Source organism: Trichosurus vulpecula, chromosome 3 (genome assembly GCF_011100635.1).
Source record: "Trichosurus vulpecula isolate mTriVul1 chromosome 3, mTriVul1.pri, whole genome shotgun sequence".
Lineage (NCBI taxonomy): Eukaryota > Metazoa > Chordata > Mammalia > Diprotodontia > Phalangeridae > Trichosurus > Trichosurus vulpecula.
The window spans coordinates 19,382,223-19,404,776 of NC_050575.1; the positions used below are offsets into that span (position 1 = coordinate 19,382,223).

Below are 22,554 nucleotides of genomic sequence, written 5' to 3' on the forward strand. Positions count from 1 at the left end.
TTTTTTTTCTCATATAAAATCCAAATAGAAGGAAAAAATGAGGATATCCTTTGAAGTGTGTTATAAAATGGCATTTGCTATTAATAGATTTAAAAACTGCATTTAGTATATAAATCCTCTTTAAACATTTTTAATCTAGTCATAAATTTGATGATCATACAGCTTAGAATAAATACTACTGCACTGAAAATAAAGTGTTTTAGCTTCTAAATGGAAATAGAACACAGAATACGCATTCCACTTAGCTTGTATTTTAATCATTTTATTCACTTTAAAAGAACATACTACTTCAGGAAATACTAGGATTTCCTAACGACTTGAACCTTCTCCCAGAATGCCATATTTTGTGGCATTATTGCTGTTTTCATAGACATTTTAAAATTTGCTGTAGGGTTAAGAAGTTACTTTTTACACCATATTTTATGACTGAATGCTTTCTTTTTCTTGTTAGAGTAAAAAATTCTTTTACTCCTCCAAAAACATTTAGTCTGTGCTAAATGTATAGTAAATAAGAACAAGGAAAGATTATTTTCCCTTTCCATAAGAATGAAATGTATATAATAGTTTTAATAACTTAATAAACTGTAATACCCATTCTACTCTAAGAGAAATATTAAAGACATTTATTTAAAAGATTTAATTTTCAATTGAATTATTAATGTAGTAAAAAACACTCTGATTTTCAGTAGTGCATGATGCACTGGAGGACTGTTCAAATAATTTAGATCTTCTAGGACAGGGCTGTCCAACCTTAGGTTTTTATTGAAACAATAAACAGTGTATTTTGATTTGCCATTTTAGTGAGAGCTCGGGGTAGCTCAGCTTCGTTTACTAAAGCATTTATGTAAATTTCTATGCTGGCATCATGCAGGCAGCATTTTGGACAGCCCTGTTCTAGGACAGGGCTGTCCAACCTTAGGTTATCTTAGGGCTGCGTTAAAATAAAATAATTATTCGAGGGCCACACCCAGGCTAAAAAATATAGTACACTAATAGAAAGTGGGGGAATGCGTGTCAATCAATACGACAGGCAAAGGTGCGAAGCGTGAAAGCAAACACAAGAGAACAAAGTGACAACACAACAGTATAAAGGTAGGTGCGTAGTGACTAGTCTGCATCATACAGACCCAACGCATCTGTGTTAGGAGGGCAGAGTTTATAATTTCAAAGAGGATCATATATATGTCTGAAAGGTTCGGAACCGCCGGATATAAGAAACTCTCAAAGTAGGAGGCAGAAGAATCAAAGCATATATTTAGGCTCCACAGTAACCAACCCACGAACCAGCATCCCCATTTTGACATGTTGATCAAAAGTTTCCAGGCCCAATAAGTCCGCCTCACAAGAGTAGCCAGGAGGCTACAGAGAAGCATGATGGCGTAAAGCAAAATCATATACATGCTTCCCCTCTATGGTAAAAAGATTACCCACTGGCCTCAGCTTCCTCCCGTAGGTCAGCTCTGCTACCGGCAGCTCCTGCTTCAGCTTCGGCTGTGGGTGTAGCTGTAGCAGCCTCTGGCTCCAACGGAAGCTGTTTTTAACCATCCGGCTTCTGCGGGGGTGTAAGGTATGCCAGGAAAAGCACAGGTTCTTTCAATCTGCTTAAGCAAGGTGAAGGGGTTGACCTGGAAGGCACAGGTTCTTTCGATCAGCTTAAGCAAGGGAAGCAAGGTGAAGGGGCTGACAAGCTTACTCCAATCCGACATACAAACAGCATTCAGTTCAGGGGGAAAAAGCCAAACTAGTCAAGGGCACTTGTTGACTAAGTGCTAAGGAGCCCATTTTTGGTTACCAACACAGCATCCCAGAAATCTATTGAAAATTCTGTGTGATGTGTTCTGTCTGTAATACTGCTTAAAAACACCAAAGAAAGTTAACATCAACGAGATTATTTATTAGTGATGGAATTAAAAAATCTAATACGCATTCCGTGCAAGCTATTGTTTTATTTTTTTCGCTCGTGAAAATTAAAACCCACAGGCAGGCCGCGTAAAATTGCACTGTGGGCCGTATTTTGAACAGCCCTGTTCTAGGATCATATGATTTAGCTTTGGAAGAGATCTTGGATCTTCTTAGAATTCCATGACCTCAGTTGGAAGAAAACTGAGAAATCATGTAGTCCGCTTAGTACTTAAGTAGTATTTCCTTTAAGCACAGGCAAGTGATCATCTCCTTAAATTAAGCCTAAATCTGTCTCCCTGTAGATTCTGTCTCCTGGGACCAAACAGAGCACTTCCCAATACCCTTTTATGTTCCATTCTCCCTAAGTGTTTCCTTCCCCAGTCTAAGCATCCCCCTTTCCCTCAAGCGATATTCAGGTGTCATGATCTCCAGTCTTCTTGTTGTCATGTTGCTTCTTCTGTGTGTGTGTTCCAATTTTGTAGTGGCCTTTGAAAAATTCGTGCAGAATATTGAGCATAGTATTCTTTAAGGGTTCAGGTTTAACCCTTTCATGTTACAAATTGATAAAATGAGGCCTTCTGAGATAATTGTGGGCAGCTACATAGCTCAGTTGATAGAGCTCTGGGCCCGGGGTCTGGCCTCAGACACTTAGGCGCTGTATGGCCCTGGGCAAATCACTTAACCCAGTTCGCCTCAGTTTCTCCATCTGTAAAACGAGCTGGAGAAGGAAATGGCAAACCACTCCAGGATCTTTGCCAAGAAAATCCCAAATGGGGGGTTGTAAAGAGTTGGACATCACTGAAGCGACTGAATAACAGGAATAGTTAGTAGGAGAATTGGGATTTTGTTTCAGGTTCTTTGATTCTATATGTATGTTCTTTTACCATGCTGTTATTGTTGAAGCAGTAAGAAGACTTCATGGAGAAGAATGGAGATAATACCTTCCCACATTTTATATGCCAAAATTGTTGCTGAAGTAGAACAAAATTAAACGTAAAACCCTGCGATCTTTACACGCTGTCTTTTGAAGCTTGAAGCTTTGAAATTTTAGTATTAAGTGTAAACCTGATGTAATTAATGTATTAAGCCTATGGACTCTGGAAAATTATATAAAGCAAATCATCTCAAGTAAACTACTTTGGTATGCTATGTAAGCAAATCGGAAACTAAACCAAAGTAAGTTAATAAAACTTGTTCATTATCTAAAGAATCTTTAAAAGAAAGAAAATGTTGAGAAAAGTCAAACGAAAGGAAAGGTTTCCTTTTGTTTAGCAGGTTTTACATAGTATAATAATAAAAATAAAACTTATTTTAAGTTGTTGAAATTCAATTATTCTATAAGTATTTTGTATTAGTAGAACAGATTTAACTGTATACTTTTTAGTAGAAACCCAGTGTCTTTGAGTCAGTATGGAGTATTCAAAATGGATCGCTTTCCTTCTTTTTTTTTTTTAACCTGTTTGTCTTCGCATTCACCAATTTTAAAAGACAGTTATACATGATTTAGAACCTCTGATCTTGTAACTGTTGGGGAAAGTGTTATTTGTATTCAAGTAGTTGGGTTGGGGAAAACAGTAAAAAAATGAACGAATAGTTCTTGCAATTTCTACTCTCATGTTGGGATTTCTTCCCCTGCCTCCGAATCCAGGGATACTAGCCATTCTACTACTGCCTTTAGGCAGTTGTAATCTCGATCCTGGTCTGTCTTGGGACCATATTTTTCTGTTTCTGGACTGCCATGAAAGAGAAAGGGCTCTGGAGTTGTTAGAGAGTCGACCCCTTTCTGACTCACAGTACTAGTAGAGGGCAAGGTACCAATTTGCTTGTCCCCATGGTGGCTTTGTCCCTAGAGGTTCCTATGCTCTTGTTCCTGTTTGATCCTGGAATTCTTCTCCTTTGTTTAGAAGACACACCCACCTAAGAACTCTTAGTTTCCCTTCCAGGAGTTTGGGTCCAAGAAGTCAGCACTGCTCATGAACTCTCCCTTCCCTCTTCAGGAGCTTGTTTCCAAGAATTGTTGCCACTTGATCTCTGACCTCTCTGGGTCTGACAGGTTCTCTGGTGAGGGTGACACCAATAAGCAGGTATCTCCTTTCCAAGGTCCAAGAGAACCGAACCAGGTCAGCCCTCAGCTCAAAACTCTCTGTCATCTCCATATTCAGCTCTAGCCAGATCTTTCTGTTTTCTTTTAAAGACCACATCAAAGGTAGTGGCTCAGACCTACCCTTCTTGATTGAGACATCCTTGATGGGTTGATAACATAGGGGTGGCAGTCCCACATGAATTGGGGAGTTATGTTCAAGATCCCAAATGATGTATCACTCTGGATGTTCACATTGCATGTAGAGTTTGTCTTCAAGGCCAGAACAAAGTCTTTGTACCTCTTATAGGAACTAATGCAGAATTGTGTGGGATACAAGATTGTTTGTGAAAGCTTCCCATAAATAAATCAAGCAAGGTAATACTCAGATAGTACAAATTTAGTTAGGATGTAGACCTCACTAGGCCTAAGTTTCGTTTTCCTGTAAATCATATGATTTCGGGGAAATCAGGTGGTCTCCCCCTCTCCCCCTCCCCTAGCCTACTCGCATGCCGTCATCTTAACATTGAGATTTCCCTATAAGGTAATCCTGTAGTTTCTGTGCTAGTATTGGATAAACTTATTCTGGGATAGATTGTGAGGCCACCTGTCCCAGCAAATAGAGACAGGGGTCCAGCCTCTAGGGGTGGAATTTCTTAGAATTGTTTGTACAAGGTTATATATCCCCTTGCTTGCCTTCTCCCCCTTGCCTCTCTGCACTACCATCCCACCCTGGTAGTGGGAGATGCCCAATTCTTGCGAGACTTGATCAAATAAAGCTTCTGTTTTGTTTCTACCTTGAGAAAACTGAGACACCTCTGTTTTTGTTTATTTTGAGCCTGTGGTTTGTCCCACACAGAATGAAGTAAGCAGAACCAGGACCATAGTTTATACAGTAACAACAGTATTGTAGAGAAAGACAGTCTTGAAAGACTTAGGAACTCTGATCTACTTGTTTTTAAAATTCTGAACTTATTAAAACAAGCATTTCCATAACAAAGTGGAATAGAAAAAAAGGAGGCGCTGCAGATCTTTTATGTACAAATTACTATTCCTCTTAAATATTTAACAAAGTTATATAACTTTCTTCCCCCACCCCATTAGACACAAATATGTGTGTATATGGATATTTGTTTGTATGTATGAATATGTATGTCAGTATGTCAGTTCTTTCGCATCTTCTTTCCTAGGCTCGTTGCTGTTAATTTGGGTATTTATAATAGAATGACTTGGTTTCTTAAAGTTCTTAAAACAGTATTGCTGTTACTGTATACAGTGTTCTCTTGGTTCTGCTTATTTTACTCTTCATTATTTTGTGCAAGTCTTTCCATGTTTTTCTAAAATTATTCTAAATTTTCTAAATTTATTGAGCTCATCATTTCTTATAGTAGAGTAATATTCTATTATGAATATATACCACAATTTGTTTAGCCATTCCCCAGTGGATGGGTGCAATTTCCAGTTCTTTACCACCAAAAATAAGCTGCTTTACATATTTTAGAACAAGGCTGTCCAAAATGGGGGCCTGCAGGCAGCATGTGGCCTGGAGTGTGATTTGTGCGCCCCACCTACGAGCATAGAAATTTACGTAAATGCTTTAGCAAATGAAGCCGAGCTACCGCAGAGCTCTCACTAAAGTGGCAAATCAAAATATATTGTCTGTTTTTTCAATAAAATCCTCAGTTGGACAGCCCTGTTTTAGAACATAGATGTTCTCTTCCCTTTTCTCTAATCATCTTGGGAACAGACTTAATAGTGGTATTGCTGGATCAAAGGGTGTAGGTAGTTTAATAACTCTTTGGACGTAATTCCAGATCACTTTCCAAAATGATTGGATCAGCTCACAGATCTACTGATAATGAATTAAGGTCCCAATTTTTCCACCTTCAGTCCAGCATTTGTCACTTTTCCCATCTATCATTTTAGCCAATCTGATAGGTATAAAATGGTATCTCAGGGTTGTTTTAATTTTAATTTCTCTAATCAATAATAATAATTTAGAGCATTTTTTTCATATAACTATAACCTGTTTTGATTTCTTCATCAGAAAACTGCCTGTTCCTATCCTTTGATCATTTCTCAATTGGAGGAATGATTTGTATTCTTACAGATTTGACAATGTTCTTTATATATTTGAGATACGAGACTTTTATCTGAGGAATTGTCTATAAATAATTTACACAATCTAATCACAATTCTAGAGCACTCATGATGAAACATGCTTACTACCTCTATATAGAGCAGTGATGATCTTAGAGAGCAGGTTGACAAATTTTTTTTGAAGAGGGGCACGGCTTATGTAGGAATTTCTTTTGCCCTGCTCTTCTCATTTTGATGGATTTTGTTTTTCTTGTATTCTCAGTTTTTTGGACATGGCCAATGAGGGAAATTTATTTTGCTTGACTATACATATTTAATGAATAGAATGTGAGCTTAAAAATAAGGATTAGAGGGAAGGTAATCTGAAAGGGGAGACTTTAGCAGCTAGAGCGACTTAGAAAGGTCTCTTGCAGAAGGTGGGATTTACTGTCAAATCTTTTTTTAAAAGTACTATTTTTTCCCAATTACATGTAAAGACAATTTTTAATATTCATTAAAATTTTGGGGGGTTATTTCCTTCCCTCCCTCATCACCCCCTTCCTCAGACGGTTAGTAATTTATCATAGGTTATGTATGTGCAATCATGTAAAACGTATTTCCATATTAGTCATATTGTAAAAGAAGAAACCAAAAGAAAAGAGCTACAAAAAAATAAAGAAAGTGAAAATAGTCTGCTTCACTTTGCATTCAGATTCCATCAGTTCTTTCTCCGGATGTGGATAGCATTTTTCATTATGAGTCCTTTGGAATTGTCTTTTACTATTGTATTTCTGAGAAGAGCTAAGTCTTCATAGTTGATCATTGCAACATTATGCGATGTTCTTCTGGTTCTGTTCACTTCACTTTGCATCAGTTCATTTAAGTCTTTCTAGGTTTTTCCTTGTTTCTCTACTAGTCATTTCTTGTAGTGCAGTAGTATTCCATTACATTCATATACCACACCTTATTCAGTCATTCCCCATTTGATGGGAATCCCCTCAGTTTCCAATTCTTTGCCACCATAAAAAGAGCTGTTATAAATATTTTTGTAAATGTGGGTCTTTTCCCCCTTTTGTGATCTCTTTGTTACCCTAAGTGCTTGAAGGAAGCCAGGAAACTAAGACGTACAGGTTAGGAGGGAAAGTATGCCAGGCATTGGGGATGGCCAGTACAGAAGCACAGAAAGGAGTGGGGAGGAGCCCAAGAAGGCCAGAGATGGGAAGCAGGATTTTAGAGTTCATACAGGTGCCTGGAAAGAGGCAGGGAAGGTTATTCTGTGAATTTATTAACTTCACTTAAACAACTTCTAATGTTGCCTTAATTTAAAAGGCTGTGGCCTTAGGTCTATATATTTGGGTCTTATGATCAGACTTTTTTGTTTATTAAACAGCTTTGCTTGCCTTAGTTAATATAAAAATTGGTCTTTTTTGAGGCTGTGCATGCAGCATAATTTTTAATAAATCAAGGCACAAATAGGAAGAAGGTTATGGCCATTGGCCAGAGAATGCAATTAATAACTGTATTTACCTTGCCTTTCCCTTAGGAGTGATGGTTATTGCAGATAGAGAAAGTCTTGAGGTCACGAATGATAAATTGATTGTAGGACCCCATGTCAACTAGAACTCTGGATAGTCAGAAATGCTGACCTCTCCTGTAAGGCAGAATGGGATCCATAGCCAGCCCCAGCTGCTCTCCTTGTCACTGGCACCAGCATTTGATGCCAGCGCTGCTGTCTGGTCACGTCATCACATCTCTCATGCTCCTACTCTCAAGCCTGGCCTACTACCCAATTGTGTCAAGGAGATGGGGGTAGGAATAACCAGTACTTTAAAGTTTTCTGAATGCTCAACATTGAGCCTGGTGAAGTAGAAGTAGTCTATTCTTCCTTTGGGACCTAAGTCTGTCATCCATGTATAACCTTTCTCTTCGCTCTGGATATCTGATCAATGCTCTGCTCTCTCTGGTCTCTCTCTCTATGCTCAATTCTTGCTAGTCCTGTCCCCTTTCTTTTAAAGGCAGAGTCCACAGTTGTGCCTCAGGTCTACAGCAGCCATGGCTCAGTCATCATCCTTTACTGCCATGACTGTTAATCATCCTTTGGGTTAATAAATATCTGAGTGTAGGGGTTCTCTTTTTACCTCATCAAGGAGATCTGATCAGAATCTCAAATAAAGCATCAGTAGAGATGTTCAGAACGTTTATCAGCGGATGATTCAGGGCCAGAGTAAAGGCTTTCATTTGTACCTTTATCACTCTGACCGGATATTCTAGTCATATTTCTTACATTTGTAATTTTGTTCGTAGTAAAATTTCTACCACTGTTATTGAGGGAATAATTTGCTGTCAAATTTTTTAAGGAAAAATATTAAGAGAATGAAGTTAATTAAAAATCACTGGGATTTCACCTTTGCTCAGGCACAGGGGGATTTCTTTTAATGGGAAACAAGTATTATGTCTGACATGTCTGATCATCGTGATTGTCTTGAATTTTCTGCTTTTTCCTGGAGTAGTATTTTACCTGCCTGCATCCAGATGATAGGAAGATGACAGAAATGTGTAGAATGTAGACATTTTCCGCTTGTTGTGTTCGCCACCTTCCCCCTGGCAAAAAAAAAAAAAGGTCTGTTTGGTAACCAGATTTGCTCTGTGTTAGAACTGTTTCAGTCAGTGACCTGGAAACTTCACATTGTGTTTTGTTGAAATAATTCTCGCACAGTACACTTCTGCCTCCTGGGATGTGTTTTTATTATATAAAATTTGTGTCCCTAACTAGCAACCTAAAAATGATCTCTAAACGTGTATGTGCACAGTTCAGTTATTCTGCGATAACCAGCTAAAATTCCGCACTTCCATATTGAACACGCTGGTGATTCAGAGTGTTGCTGTTGGCTTCACAGGAGCTATTAAGCTCTGGTTTAATTTTTTATTACTAACACACCTATTTTCCAAGTAAAACCCATCTTTTTAACAACTATGTCTACTACTGGTGATAATATTTCTGTAATAATTTCTATAGCGTTTCACCGTTTACAGAGAACTTTACCTGTCCCGTCTCTTTGATCCTCATCACAACCCTATGAGATCGGGGCTGTTGTTGATCTCTTTTTAGAAAGGAGGAAACGGAAGTTCGGAAAGCTTGAGTGACTCACGAGGGTCAGGAGTCTGAGGCCAGACTAGAACCCGGGCCTTTCTGAATCCGGTTCCTGTACTCTCTCCACTGTGCCACCCGCCTGCCTGCCTGCCTGTCTGTCTGTCTGTCCTTCAGCTCTCCTTCTTTCTTGAGCCAGCTCCTTGCTGCTGTGTAGCACTGAAACACGGGGAACTGTTGGGCCCAGGGTTCTTCTCCAGGACCCTCTTTCTTCCACTTCAGGGAATTATGCAGGTGCTGTATTCATTTCCTCCTTTAGTTCTACATTAGCTCAGTCCGACTTAGCTCCTTACTGTCTGTCTCACATAGACATTTATATCCTCTGTAACCCATTTCACCTTTCTCTTCTCACTCCCTCAACTCAAAAATAATCTCATTTGCCTCAAATCCTTTTGGAAGGAGGCAGGGTAACTGAGAATCTAAATTATGCTGGCTCCCAGGTGTCGTTTTGCAGTACCTTACATGGATTTGGTGATATTTGCATTTCCGTCACAGCCAAATACCTGCTGTTTATTTATGTAGTAACAGTTGACTAGTCCCCTTCTTAGAGGAGAATGTGGAGAAAACTTCTGCAGGTTTCTCCAGCCTCTTTACATACATTCCAGGTCAAAATGGACAGTACATTTTCCCTGAAAGGACTGGTAAAGGAACTTAAGTATGGGGAAAAAGAACGTCAAATAATAGAATGGAAACTTGCCATTTCCTGGGATATTGGAGAGTGGAAGAATGCTGTTCAGAGAGCTTGGAAAGGAGATAAGCGTGTATTAAATGCCTGTTTTGTGCTTGGGCTTGTGCATCTTCGTACCCTGGGAGGTGAGAACAATTATTGCCTCCTTTTTACAGGTGAGGAAACCGAGGCAGAAATTAGTTGACTTGCTTATAGTCCACAGCTAGGAAATTTCTGAGGCTGAATTTGGATTTGAACTCAGGATTTCGTGACATCTCTGTAGTCTAGCTGTGGGAAGGAAAAATTATAGGCATGGGATTAAAGAATAAATTTGAAGCACTTCCTAGACAGGAGGGAGCTGGATGATCTGAGGAGGAAGCCATTCCTGCAGGGAATGATAAAGCAGAGCCACTGAAACCATCAGGTGAGGCGATTGTCCAGTCAGGTCAGGAGGACCTAAGAGTCGTGGTTTGTGACTCCACTGGTGACCAAGAAAGTTATTTGCTGCCCTGAGAGTAATAAAGAGGTCTGCTGTTTTTCTTGCATGTACATCAAAGAAATAGCTTTCCATGGCTCATTGAAGAGAATGGCATGTGGGTTCTGGTTGCCAGAAGGCGCCTCTACAAAATGTTCCCCAGATTGCTTTTAAGTCTTAGGTAAGAAACCAGGGCGATAGGTATTGCTCTTCTCACTTGTACTTCTTGAAGGCGAGGGAGGCAGAAGGGAAGAATTGATTGATGGAGGACACAGACTGCTGCTTGAGAAGGGAATTTGGATTTCTGGGCTGTGGCATAAAATGTAGGGATGATCAACTCAAGGTCAGGGTCAGAGTGCCTCAAATGACAGTTTATAAGAGGGTATTTGGTTGGTGTCTTGTATATCTAGTCAAAAGGGTTTTTAAACTAAAAAGGCTGGGGGAGGAAGAAAACTGCCTTTTTATATCCATCAAGCCAGATGCCACAGAGAGAAAAGGAAGAATGACAGTGAGACCACCAGAAGTTCACAGGAAACAAAATCCAAGAAAGGATTCGGTGGTAAAATCTATGGCCTCATTTCTATTCATGCCCAAAGGTGAGGCAGCAAGCAAGAGAAGGCCAACTAGAAGCTCCAACCTGAGGAAGAAACATTGATCTTTTTGGTACCATTGAGATTTAAGGGGGGAGAGGGAAAGGTATGAACTCTGTAACTGAAATATGGCTCCGAGTTTGCACAACCTATTGAAAAAGGTTAGGTAGAGGCGGGTGGGGTTTGTGTCAGGGTAGTATCATATATTAAGCAGTACCCATCTATGAGGAAATCCAGGGGATCCAGAAGAGAGCATAGCATAGTGAATAGTATTTGTGTGAATACTAATGGATGGGAGAGAAGTAGCACTCTTGTAATGATTCTTTCTAGCAGGAAGTAACTTCTTGCTGGGGTTAGAAATGTTGGGATGTTCTCAGGAAAGTAACCACGACTTCGTAAAAGTTTTTGTTAAAAGAAGGAGAAAAAAGCTGGGCAAGGTTTGGCAATGCAGCTTTGATTTTGGGAAAAAAAACTGACTTTAAAGGATTCAGAGAAAACATTGGTAGGATCCCATGGACTATAAAATTCTACAGGGAAAATGAGCTGCAAAGGGATGGGAGACTCTTAAGAATGAAATTCTCCATGCACAAAGGGATGTAATTCCATTGAGCAGGAAAAATGATTGTTGTCTTGAATAGGTGTGAATGAATACAGAACTCACCAATTAAATTAGATTTAAGAAATGTGTCCTATCTTGGCAGAAAAACATAAATATTGCTAATTGTACATATGTATGTATCAGGGAGCAGGAGAGCCATAAATTTTAAAGTAAAATTAGACAAAGAATGAACTTCATCAAAACTGAAATCCTGTGCAGGAATTCAGAAGATCCTTTTAAAACTCCTACAAAAATCTGTCTCCCTATTTCTGTTTCATTTTGCTAGTATTTAAGGAGAACAAAAGTTAAAAATGTTTTGCTAGTATTGGAACTTTTAATAATAATTGGATTTTGGCTACATTATCAATGAAATACTATTTGGAGGATTATCTAGTAATTAATAACTATAAATTGAAGTATCAGAGATGTAGACGTTTTGAATCCTAGAATGTTAAAACTGTAAGGGAACATTTAAATGTCATTTACTTTGATGGATAGATCATAGATAGGTCATTTAACCTCTTTTTGCCCCAAGCGTACTCTAAATTACATAATTTGCATCGTATAAGGTATTAATTTACCTGGGGCTTCCTATACTAATGAAATAAAAGATCTGTTTACTTGAAAAAGAAAAGAAAAATGAAGTTTCAAAGAAGCTCTTGGGGTTCAGCCTTTTACAGCTTGTAGAAACTGAACTTTGGCTTAGTAAAGTAAAAAAAAAATAAAAAAAATTAAAGTCACTCCCATTCATGAGGACACATACATTCCAACAGCTTAGCACAATGCCCCATGAATAGTTCCTGATTAATAAGTATTTAATTAATTGAATTTTAATAAAATTCAAACTTTATTCAGTAAACATGGAAAGCAGTTTTTAAAACCTAGTTCCATACTTATAGTCACCGAAAGGAGAGAAATGGTTTGGGGGCAAGAAAAAATGATGGAACATTTAGGGAGAATAGACAGAGAAATGGATACTGGATGGAAGAAAATGAGAAGTATGAAAAGAGAAGGCTGACTTGACATCTTGGTAGGTAGGGTGAAGGTTACATACTGAATCAAGAAGAAAGATAGTCTTTAAAATTAATTTTTCAAATAAAGCTTGTTTTCAATTATTTCTTAGTTTTTAAAAATACGTGAAGAAAAACAGACTTAAACTTTTTTTGAATCTTAGAACGAGTGTGATCTGTCAATTCATAATGAGAAATCTTTTTGTTTAGAAAGCCTTTAATTTGTCTTATCTTTATTCTTTGTAGGATGTAGATTATATCATTCCAGTTTTCTGCTGAATAAATATAATCTGTAGATCTGATCTATGAAAATAATTATTGTCAAGGTTGCCAGAGTCCCCAATCATCTATGCTAGGAACCTAGACGTCAACTTGTAATCTACATTCTTTCTCACTCATTTCCCCCCATCCATTCATTTGTGAAATCCTGCTGCAATATCTCTTGCATATAGTCTACCTTCTCTGCCACCGCTCCAGGATAGGCCCTCATTACCTCATACCTAGACTATTGCACTAGCCTGCTGCTTGGTTTCCCTGCTACACCTTCCTCCCTGCTCGAGTACATTCTTCACTTAGTTTTTAAAGTGATTTCCCTTGTGGAAAAGTAGGGACACCATAGGTGCAGTTGAGAATTGATCCAACCGTTTTGGAGAAGAATTTGGAACTGTGCCCAGAGAGCTGTCAAACTGTGCATGTCCTTTGACCTAAGTCTGTGTCCTAAAGAGGTCAAAGAAAATGTACAAAAATATTTATAGCAGATCTTTTTGTGGTGGCAAATAATTGGAGATTGAGGGGATGCCCATCCACTGGGGAATTGCTGAACAAGTTGTGGTATATAATCGGGATGGAATATTATTGTGCTATAAGAAATGACGAGGGGGATGGTTTCAGAAAAACAGAGAAAACCTATATGAATTAGTGCAGAATGAAGTGAACAGAACCAGGAGAACACTGCACACAGTAGCAGCAATATCGTATGATCAACCACAAAAGACTTATTAGCATCTCTGATCAGTACAATGATCCAAGATGATTCCAAAGAACTTGTGATGAAAACTGTTCTCCACCTCCAGAGGCAGAACTGATGAACTCTGAGTGCATTTTGAAGTATGATTTTTCTTTTTTCCTTCCTTCCTTCCTTCCTTCCTTCCTTCCTTCCTTCCTTCCTTCCTTCCTTCCTTCCTTCCTTCCTTCCTTCCTTCCTTCTTTCCTTCCTTTCCTCCCCTCCCTCCCTCCCTCCCTCCCTTCTCCACCCTTCAACATAGCTGACACGAAAATAATATTTTGCATGACTTCATATGCGCAATTGATATATTGCTTTGCTTTCTCAATGGGTGGGGGAGAGGTTGGAGAGAGGGAGAGAATTTAGAACTCAACAAAAAAATTTCTTAAGGAAAAGAATGTTAAAAATAAACAAATTTTTAAAAATAAAAAAAAAACTCCAGCAAAGTGATTTTCCTAAAGCATAGGTCTGCCCATATCACCCTCCCTATTAAATAAACTCTAGTGGTACCCTGTTACTTCCATGATCAAATGCAAAATTCTCTGTTTGGCTTTTAAAGCCCCTATTCCTTCCATGTATTCTGTGATCTAGTGACAGTGGCTTCCTTGCTATTCCTGGAAGACACTCTAACTCTGGACATATCACTGGCTGTGTCCCATCCCTTGAATGCTTTCCTTCCTTACTGCTGCTTCCTGGATTCCCTGACTTCTGTTAGCAGCAGCAGCAGCAGTTTCAGTTGTGTCTGAGTCTGTGTGTCCCATCTGGGGTTTTCTTGGCAAAGGTACTACAGTGCTTTGCCATTTCCTTCTCCAGCTTGTCTTACGGATGAGGTTAAATGACTTGCCCAGTCTCCCACAGCTAGGAAGTGTCTGAGGCCAGATTTGAACTCAGGAAAATGAGTTTTCCTGCCTCCAGGCCTGGCGTTCTATCCACTCTGACAAGAAATGTGATGGCACTACCAGTCTGCCCTGGTCATACAATGTCTAGAGGACTGTGTTTGTCTGGGGATCACATTTTAAAATGGATATCTGTAAGCTAGAGGCCGTCTGGAAGAATGACTGAGAGGATGGAACTAGAAACATGCAGCATGGAACAGCGGAACCACTTAAAATCCCGCCTTTTACAGGAATCCTTTCCTAGACCCCCATGATGGTAGCGTCTTCCCCCTTTGATGATCTCCAGTGTTTATTGTTTATGTTGTGGTTGTACATGGATGTTTGCCTGTTGTTATCCCCATTAGACTGTGAATTTCTTGAGAACAGGGAGTGCTTTGTATCCCCAGACTTAGCATAGTACATGACACTCAGTGTGCACTTAATAAATACTTTTTGACGGATGGACTCTTGAAGCAGGGGAAGAGTAGTTAACTTATGATTTATGCAATTTAGATTTATGCAAAGAAGCTATTTTTTGGTAATAAATTAGGTTTTGATTTGTACCAATTAACAAATTCTCTTTTACACCAGCCCATAGTGCTAACATCTAGGGATAATACCCTTAAAGCAATATGTCATTTTTAAGCTGTCTTGTTTAAATTGTAAATAGGATGGTAGGTGAATTTTCTAAGTTGTCTTCTATACTGAAAAATGTTAATTTGTATTTTATAATGTAAATTTTTAAAAATTTCATTGCTGTTTTTCTCCCCTGCTCCCAGGTCCAAAGCAGCCTTCATATAAATCAAGCAGCGTGCCATCTATCCCAGAAACAAATTACAAATATCCTGATTTGCCTATAAATCGGTGTAAGGAAGAGGTAAACAATTTATTTTAACATAAATATGACTTTCTGTTTTACATTAAGAAGCAGCCATAGGTAGGTACCATCTTAGATATAGAGCTGGGAAGGGCCTTAGAGGTCATAGAGTTCAGCCCCTTCAATTTATAGGTAACTGAAGGCCAGAGATGTTAACTGCCTTGCCTTGGGTCATAGAGCTGGTAAATAAGTATCTGAGAGAAGTATAACCCAACTCTGCTTAATTCCCAAGTCTAGCACTCGATCCAATACTATGCTACTTCTCAATTTTGTTTTTTTCTAAATAGTCACACAGTATAAAGGTGTTATGCCTTTATTCCACATATATTTACTGAGCATCCACCACCATCTTTAGAGGCATCGTGTTTCACATTGTAGGGAAAGGGATGTAGGGACATAAAAGATGCAATCCCTAGACTTAAACTGTATCTAAATTTATTTTGTTCATTTAATTTTTATAAATTTTCACTTTTAACTTTCATTTGTATTTGGTCTTTCACATTTGACACATCCTTTTCCTCAAAACCCTTTCTATGGTTAAAGATCTATAAATATAAAGTGGAGAGTCTTGGATGAAGTGTTTCTCTGTCGTAATCTTCTTATAAAACAACTGTCTAGAGCAAAGACATTTGCAGGTTAGGTAATTTTATTAACAGTGACAATCAAGCTATGTGAGTATATTATTTTTGGTTCTAAAGAATCTTATTCCATTAAACATTTTAAATTTTATTTTAAGCATATTGATTTGCCAGTGGAGAGAGATTGTAGTATAGCTAATACAAAAGTGAATAATTAAAAATCGATTTTTATTTGGTTTGCGCTTGCATTGATTTTTAATATTTGGATGACTATATTTAGTTTCCTTTGTAGTCCCATGTATTTTACTTAATACATTTTAAAATATTGTTCTGAGAAGGGGGTTAGGCTTTACCAGATCCCCAAAGGCGGTTATGACAAAAAAGTTAAGAGCACCTTGACTGTATTATCATTAAGGTCCATTCTAGCCCCGTGATCTTATGTTTTGTAGGCGTACATTGTTATTACACAGATAACAGTTTTCATTTCTCTTCAGTTTTTGTCCATTGAAGAGAATGCTGATTTTTTTTTCCTTTCTAATTCCAGGTTATTTCCTTAATAGAAAACAATTCAGTTGTAATTATTCATGGTGCAACTGGTAGTGGAAAAAGCACCCAGCTTCCTCAGTATGTCTTGGATTATTATATTCATCGTTCTACATACTGCAACATTGTGGTTACTCAGCCACGGAAAATTGGTGCCAGTAGCATTGCAAGATGGATTAGTAAAGAGAGGTCTTGGACTTTGGGTGGTTTGGTAGGATATCAGGTAAGTTTTTGTAGAAACAAAGCAAATTTTTATTTCTGCTTTAATTCTTTAGTCTATATCATGAAATAGTATAGCACACATTTTGCAAACCTTTGAATTCTGAAATATAAGATTTTTTAAAAAAATTAAATTTTAATTAACGTTTTTAAATTTTTCTCCAAATATATGGGTGACTGAATGCTCAGTGTTGTCAGATTTTAAGCAAAAAAAAAAACAAAAAAAAAACAAACCCAAATTTCCTCCAGCAAAACAAGACATGTGGTGTGTAGTAAGAAGGACAGTGCCTTTATGATTAGGTAAACCAGGTTCCAAACAGGAATTCAGAACTGTAATTTTATTCAGAGCTGCCGCTGAATTTTATGCTGGATGATAAAAGACACAAGATAATTACTTCACTCAAAAATGGAAATTGTAATACTTTTTAGTAATTGACATGAACCATTTAAATACATAAACTTCCTGTTTCCTTCTTTGTCCTCTCATTTTAGGTTGGACTAGAGAAAATAGCCACCAAAGACACAAAGTTAATTTACATGACCACTGGTGTGCTGCTTCAGAAAATAGTGGGTGCCAAAAGTTTGGCAGAATTCACTCATGTCTTCATTGATGAAGTAAGTTTGAAAAAAATTATTTGTTTTTATTGTGAAGGATCAAATTTAATACATGAAAGCATTTTGTGAAATTGCAAATTGCTATACAGTGTAAGTACTGGTTGAATGTAAATGAAGTAACTGAGTTTCACATAAAGTATTTTGACCACATACCACTTTTCAAAGTTAAAAATTGTTTTCTCTCTTGTTTCTAAGATATATGTGGATAAAGGGGTTTGAGGGTTCTGATCAGATCTGTTGTTCAGGGTGCCAGCTTTAATCTTTAGATATAATATGGAAAGGACTACTAATTGCACATCCTTATTGCTTTTTTTAGCCAATTCTGTTCAGTTATTGATTTGATGTGCTAGATTTCATTTTTTGAGGATTGTCAAGATGAAAACACTGGCACTATATATGACCTTTCTCCTCTCTTTCTTTGGTCCTGGAACCCTTGATAAACTTGAGCTCCTGCTGGTACCTGTCACCAGGTGAATCAGTGGATACCACATGGATGTATTGAGCCATGATAGAATTGGGAAATGTGGATTAATATGATTTTTTTTCCTTTGAAGTAAAGGAGTCACTGAGGTCTCAATGACCATTTTTTTTCCTGAGGAAAAATTGACCTTCACACTCCAGCTTTCATTTATATTTATATATATTTTCTATCATAAACACATACATACCCATATGCACATGTATACACACATGTATGCACATGTATATGTGTGCATATATACATGCACCTATGTATACACACATTTATGTATGTATACACTTGTGTGTATACACACATGCATGTACACATATTTATATATCTGAATCTCAGAAGATTTGTCCTTAATTTTGTGAAATTTGGGAACAAACAATTTTAAAACTTAAGTTTATTTAAGTGTGCTCCGTTCTAAGAAAATTAGACATATGAAAAACTGAATTTATAAAAGAGGTAAATTAAGGAGTATTATTTACATCAGAGATAATTTCTTTGTAAGATCGAGAGGGTTGGCTTATGTAATCTTTTAAGTCTCTTGTATTTTTTAATCTATGATCCTTTCCCTTCTGCCTTTCCTGCTCTTTCACGCTGAACCTGAACTCTGCCTTTGTCAGTCACTGCTGGTCCCTTTGATAGTCCATTTTCCTGCACACTGATTTCTCCTGACTTCATACCTAGCCTTGACTTCACATACCATGTCCTAGCTTAATAAATGCTTGTTGAATTTCATGCTCTGCCAGTTAGATGATTTAACCAACTGTCATATTCTCATCAGGGCTAAAATGTTTGAGAGACTAATGGGCTTTGTCAGATTGTTCCACTCCTAGCATTGACGGATGAAGCCACAAAATTGAACTGATTTTATCCACAGTAACTTTCTGGTACATCATCTCATCTGGGTCCTTGCTGTTGCTGGTGATTTTTTTGTTCCTATGAATTACCTGTCTTATTTCCTAAATGTTTGAGGGTTTTTTCCCTTCCCAGCTGTACCTCCCATGTTCAAACTGTTAGAACATGTAGCATAAGTTTTCCCTAATACCCTGATTTATAAACTAATGATCAAGTAAATGTGCTAAGTGAAAAATAAGATCGTACATAAGCCCTTAATGTAGTGTATTGAACAACAAAAAAATTAACACCAAACGAATTGCAAGTAACAAAGTACATTTGCTCTGTATGCTCTCAGGAGTCCAGTTGAAATTCTGTCTTTGCTTTGTTTTCTTTTTCATATGAAGTTGTTGTCACTGTATATGTTGTTCCCGACTTATTAACACTTGCACAGGTCTGTCCATGTTAATATGTCCTCTATATTCATATTAATAATTTTTAAAGTCCCCAAATATGCAGAGGACCTTTCTCCTAATTCCACTTTGATTTGATTCTTGTTAAGGGTCATATAAGCATGTAGATAATTTTTTGTGGCTTCACTTTATATTGTAATATGGCTTTGATCAGTGGAATTTTACAATGTTAAAATTGATCATCGTCACTCAGAGGACTATGAAAAGTGTCATTGCTAAGCGTGTGTAGGCAGCAACAAGGAACTTATAAAAAAGAACAGGAATAAAGGATATCAAGTATGTATACCAAGGTCACTTCCCCCCGTACCTGCCAGTATGAATAACTACTCTGTGTGGTGTCTGTCCATGTCCACTGAAGAGAATAGCTTCTGAGCCCCGCCACTGAATGGTTTAATTTTTCTGTAGGCAGCCAAAAGAAACAATTAAAAAGCAAAGGCATTTAATAACAGAGCATAGTGAAAATATTTGCTACAGACCATTCTCCCCATCAGCATATAGGGCGTGCTCTCTCACAAGTGTTTGCACCATCATTAAGGAGAGTGAGCAAGCCTAGGGATCACGTGTGGGGGGGCCCTCTGGGACACAACCTGTGAGGAGGAGTTGGAGACTGACCTGAGAAGAGGTGCTGTATATACAGGTAGTTTTCAAATGAAGAAATGGAAGTTAGTAACCATATGAAAGAATTCTGTGATGATAAATAGAATATAAATTAAAGCAAAAACTTCATACCTGTCAGATTGGGAAAGATGACAAAATTTTGTAAAAGGCACATTTTAAGAAGGACATCGATATGTACAGTGATCTAAAGGAACCAGGGTGGTGGAGGACCTTGATATGAGAGTTGGCTGAAGGAATTGAGTGTATGTAACTTGGAAAAAATAAGGTTCAAGGGGAAGGTGATAATTGTCTTCAAATATTAAAGGGCTTTCATGTGAAGAAGCAATTAGATCTATCTTGTTTAGTCTAAGAGGGCGGGCAGTGCCAGGACCGGTGGGTGGAGAAGTTACAAAAGAGCTCAAGCCTCCATAATAGAATGAAATGTCTTAAGTGTGGGGATCCCTCTCCCCTTGGGGTCTTTTTTTCCCTTTTTTTGCAGGGGAGAAGCAGGGCAATTGGGATTAAGTGATTGTCCAAGGTCACACAGCTAGCAAGTGTGTCAAGTGTCTGAGGTCAGATTTGAACTCAGGTTCTCCTGATTCCAGGGCAGTGCTCTACCCCCTGTGCCACCTAGCTGCCCCTTCCCCTTGAGGTCTTAAAGGACAATTATGGAGGAACTACTTGTTGAATATGTTTATAGTAGAGATTTCCTCTTGTGTATTTTTTTGGACTAGGTGGCGTCTGAGGTCCCTTCCAACTCACAAATTCAATCAAATTCTCTTATCCTCTGCTAGAACCTCTGTAGGCCTCTTTAACTTGGATTTACCCTTTGTTAAAGATCAGAGTTTAGCTTTTAGATTTTTCTGGCTCTGTGGTCTTTTATTTGTAATACTTTTCTCCAATATTTATTTTGAGAAGTATTATTCTCTGACAGTTTTTCATGTTTTCTTAGCAACTATTTTTTCTTGATTTTGAGAAATCTGAATTGTTTTAAAATAACTGCTTTTTGTGGGACTCGGATTTTTGCCAGTTCCAGGGCTTCTTGAAAATTGGCTCAGAAAACTTGAAAAGTTAAAAGTTTATTAAATTGTCCATCTCTTGCCTTCATGTACCATACGAACTTTTCCTAGTAGATGATTCTGTGTTGTGTTTTTTGTTCTTATTTCTCTGGTCTTATGTGAATCCCACTGATGTTTCTTTGTACAGTAATTCTTCTTTTCTTCTTAATTTTTGGCTGTTTGCAGGATGTTGGCATTTAAGTCTGTGTATTTGGGGAGAGCTAAATTTTGGATTCTTCATGGAGGTCTTTTGAAATTTTTTTCTTTCTGTTTTTCTGGGTTTTTTGGTCAATTCTGGAATGTTTTCTTGAATAGTATGTTTAGATTGTTTTCTTTTCCCAAATTTTTCTGGGGTGTCAGTAATTCTGATGTTGCTTCATCTTGATTTAGTTCTCAGGGCTGTCACTTGATTTTGCATGATTTTCATTTTTTTTTCACTTGTTTTTTCAGCTAGTCCACAATGCCTGTGATCCTCTTTTCCTGTGGTTTAAAAAAAAGGATGATTTTTATTGCGTTTTCCATATTGGTCATTAAAATTTTTCTATGTTTTTAAAGTATCTTTTAATATGATTTTAGTACCGTTTTTTAAAAAAAATTTCTGCAAGTTCTTATTTTATCTACTCTTGTGCATTTCTTACCTCTCTGTGTTCTTGCTTAACTTCTTTAAATGTGTCGTGGTTACACCTGAGGAAATCTTTTGGCATATTTTTCTTTTTTGCTATCTTTGTTACTTTTGGCATTTTAACTTTATTGTTGGTCAAGTGGAATTTTAAAAAATTGTATGGGTATTTTGCATTACTCATTTTCTATTTTGGTAAGTTTTTATGGCATTTCTACTTTTTGTTTTCTGAGTGTTATATGAGGTCTCTGACCATTTTTGAACCGCTCACTCCACCATCTTGACTAGAAAGCTTGAGCCTATGCTGTTCAGGAGACATTGCAGACTATTAGAGGGGAACTTAGGAGCATTGCTGTACTCCTCCAGATTTCTTGATATCATCCCTATTTCTCATACTTTCTTCACATCTAAGAGAAAGAAGTATGTCTACACTTATTTTGAGGCTAACCACATGTCCTTGTTCACCGTATACTACTGTCTCCTTCCCATTTGTCTGTGAATATAATTAGGTCTCCAGCCTTACCTCCTGACCAACACTTCTGCTTCCTGTCCTGTCGCCTCCTTCGTGGTCATGTGCTTTTTTGGGTGGGGGGAGGAGGAATTGTCTGTTTGATGCCTTTACTTTCTCATCAGCACACTCTCTGCTTCTTGAAAATTGAGCTGTCATCACTCCTGCTCCACTGTAATTCTTCTGTCTCAGTGTTTACTGGTGACCTTGTTGAGTTCCCAATTTTTTTCTCTCCCTTCCTCCTCTTGCAGTTTGATATAGGTTAAGTATGTGCAATTATGTAAAACATTTTTCTGTATTAGTCACAGTTATGAAAGAAACAGATCAAAAGGAAAAAAAACATGAAGAAAATAAACTAAGTGAAAAAAGTATTCTTTCATTTGAATTCAGGGCCCATCAGTTCGTTATCTGGATGTGGATGGCGTTTTCCATCGTGAGTCCTTTGGATCTTTGTGTTGCTGAGAAGAGCTAAGTCATTCATAGTTCGTCATCACACAATATTGTGGGTTCTGTGTACAGTGTTTTCCCGGTTCTGTTCATTTCACTTTGTATCAGTTCCTGAGTCTTTCCAGGTTTTGACTTTTTTCTTTTTAAGTAAAAGTTTTGGGGATATATTTTGTTTTTTATCATCTAAATTTTCCTGTGTATCCCTACCTCTCCTAGAAACCCATCAAATATAACAACACCTTTTAAAAGAAAAAAAAAGAAAAAAACAATCAGCAAACCCCCAAATCTGA

The 22,554-nt window shown here is 37.7% G+C and overlaps 1 protein-coding gene across 1 annotated transcript in view; it reads left to right on the forward strand.

Moving 5' to 3' along the window:
* TDRD9 (tudor domain containing 9) overlaps positions 1–22,554 on the forward strand; it is a 224,348-nt gene that overhangs the window by 67,591 nt on the left and 134,203 nt on the right. The window contains exons 3-5 of the mRNA XM_036751321.1: positions 15,207–15,304; positions 16,427–16,648; positions 17,137–17,259. Coding sequence (XP_036607216.1) covers positions 15,207–15,304; positions 16,427–16,648; positions 17,137–17,259 — 443 coding nt within the window. The remainder of the gene's footprint in view (positions 1–15,206; positions 15,305–16,426; positions 16,649–17,136; positions 17,260–22,554) is intronic.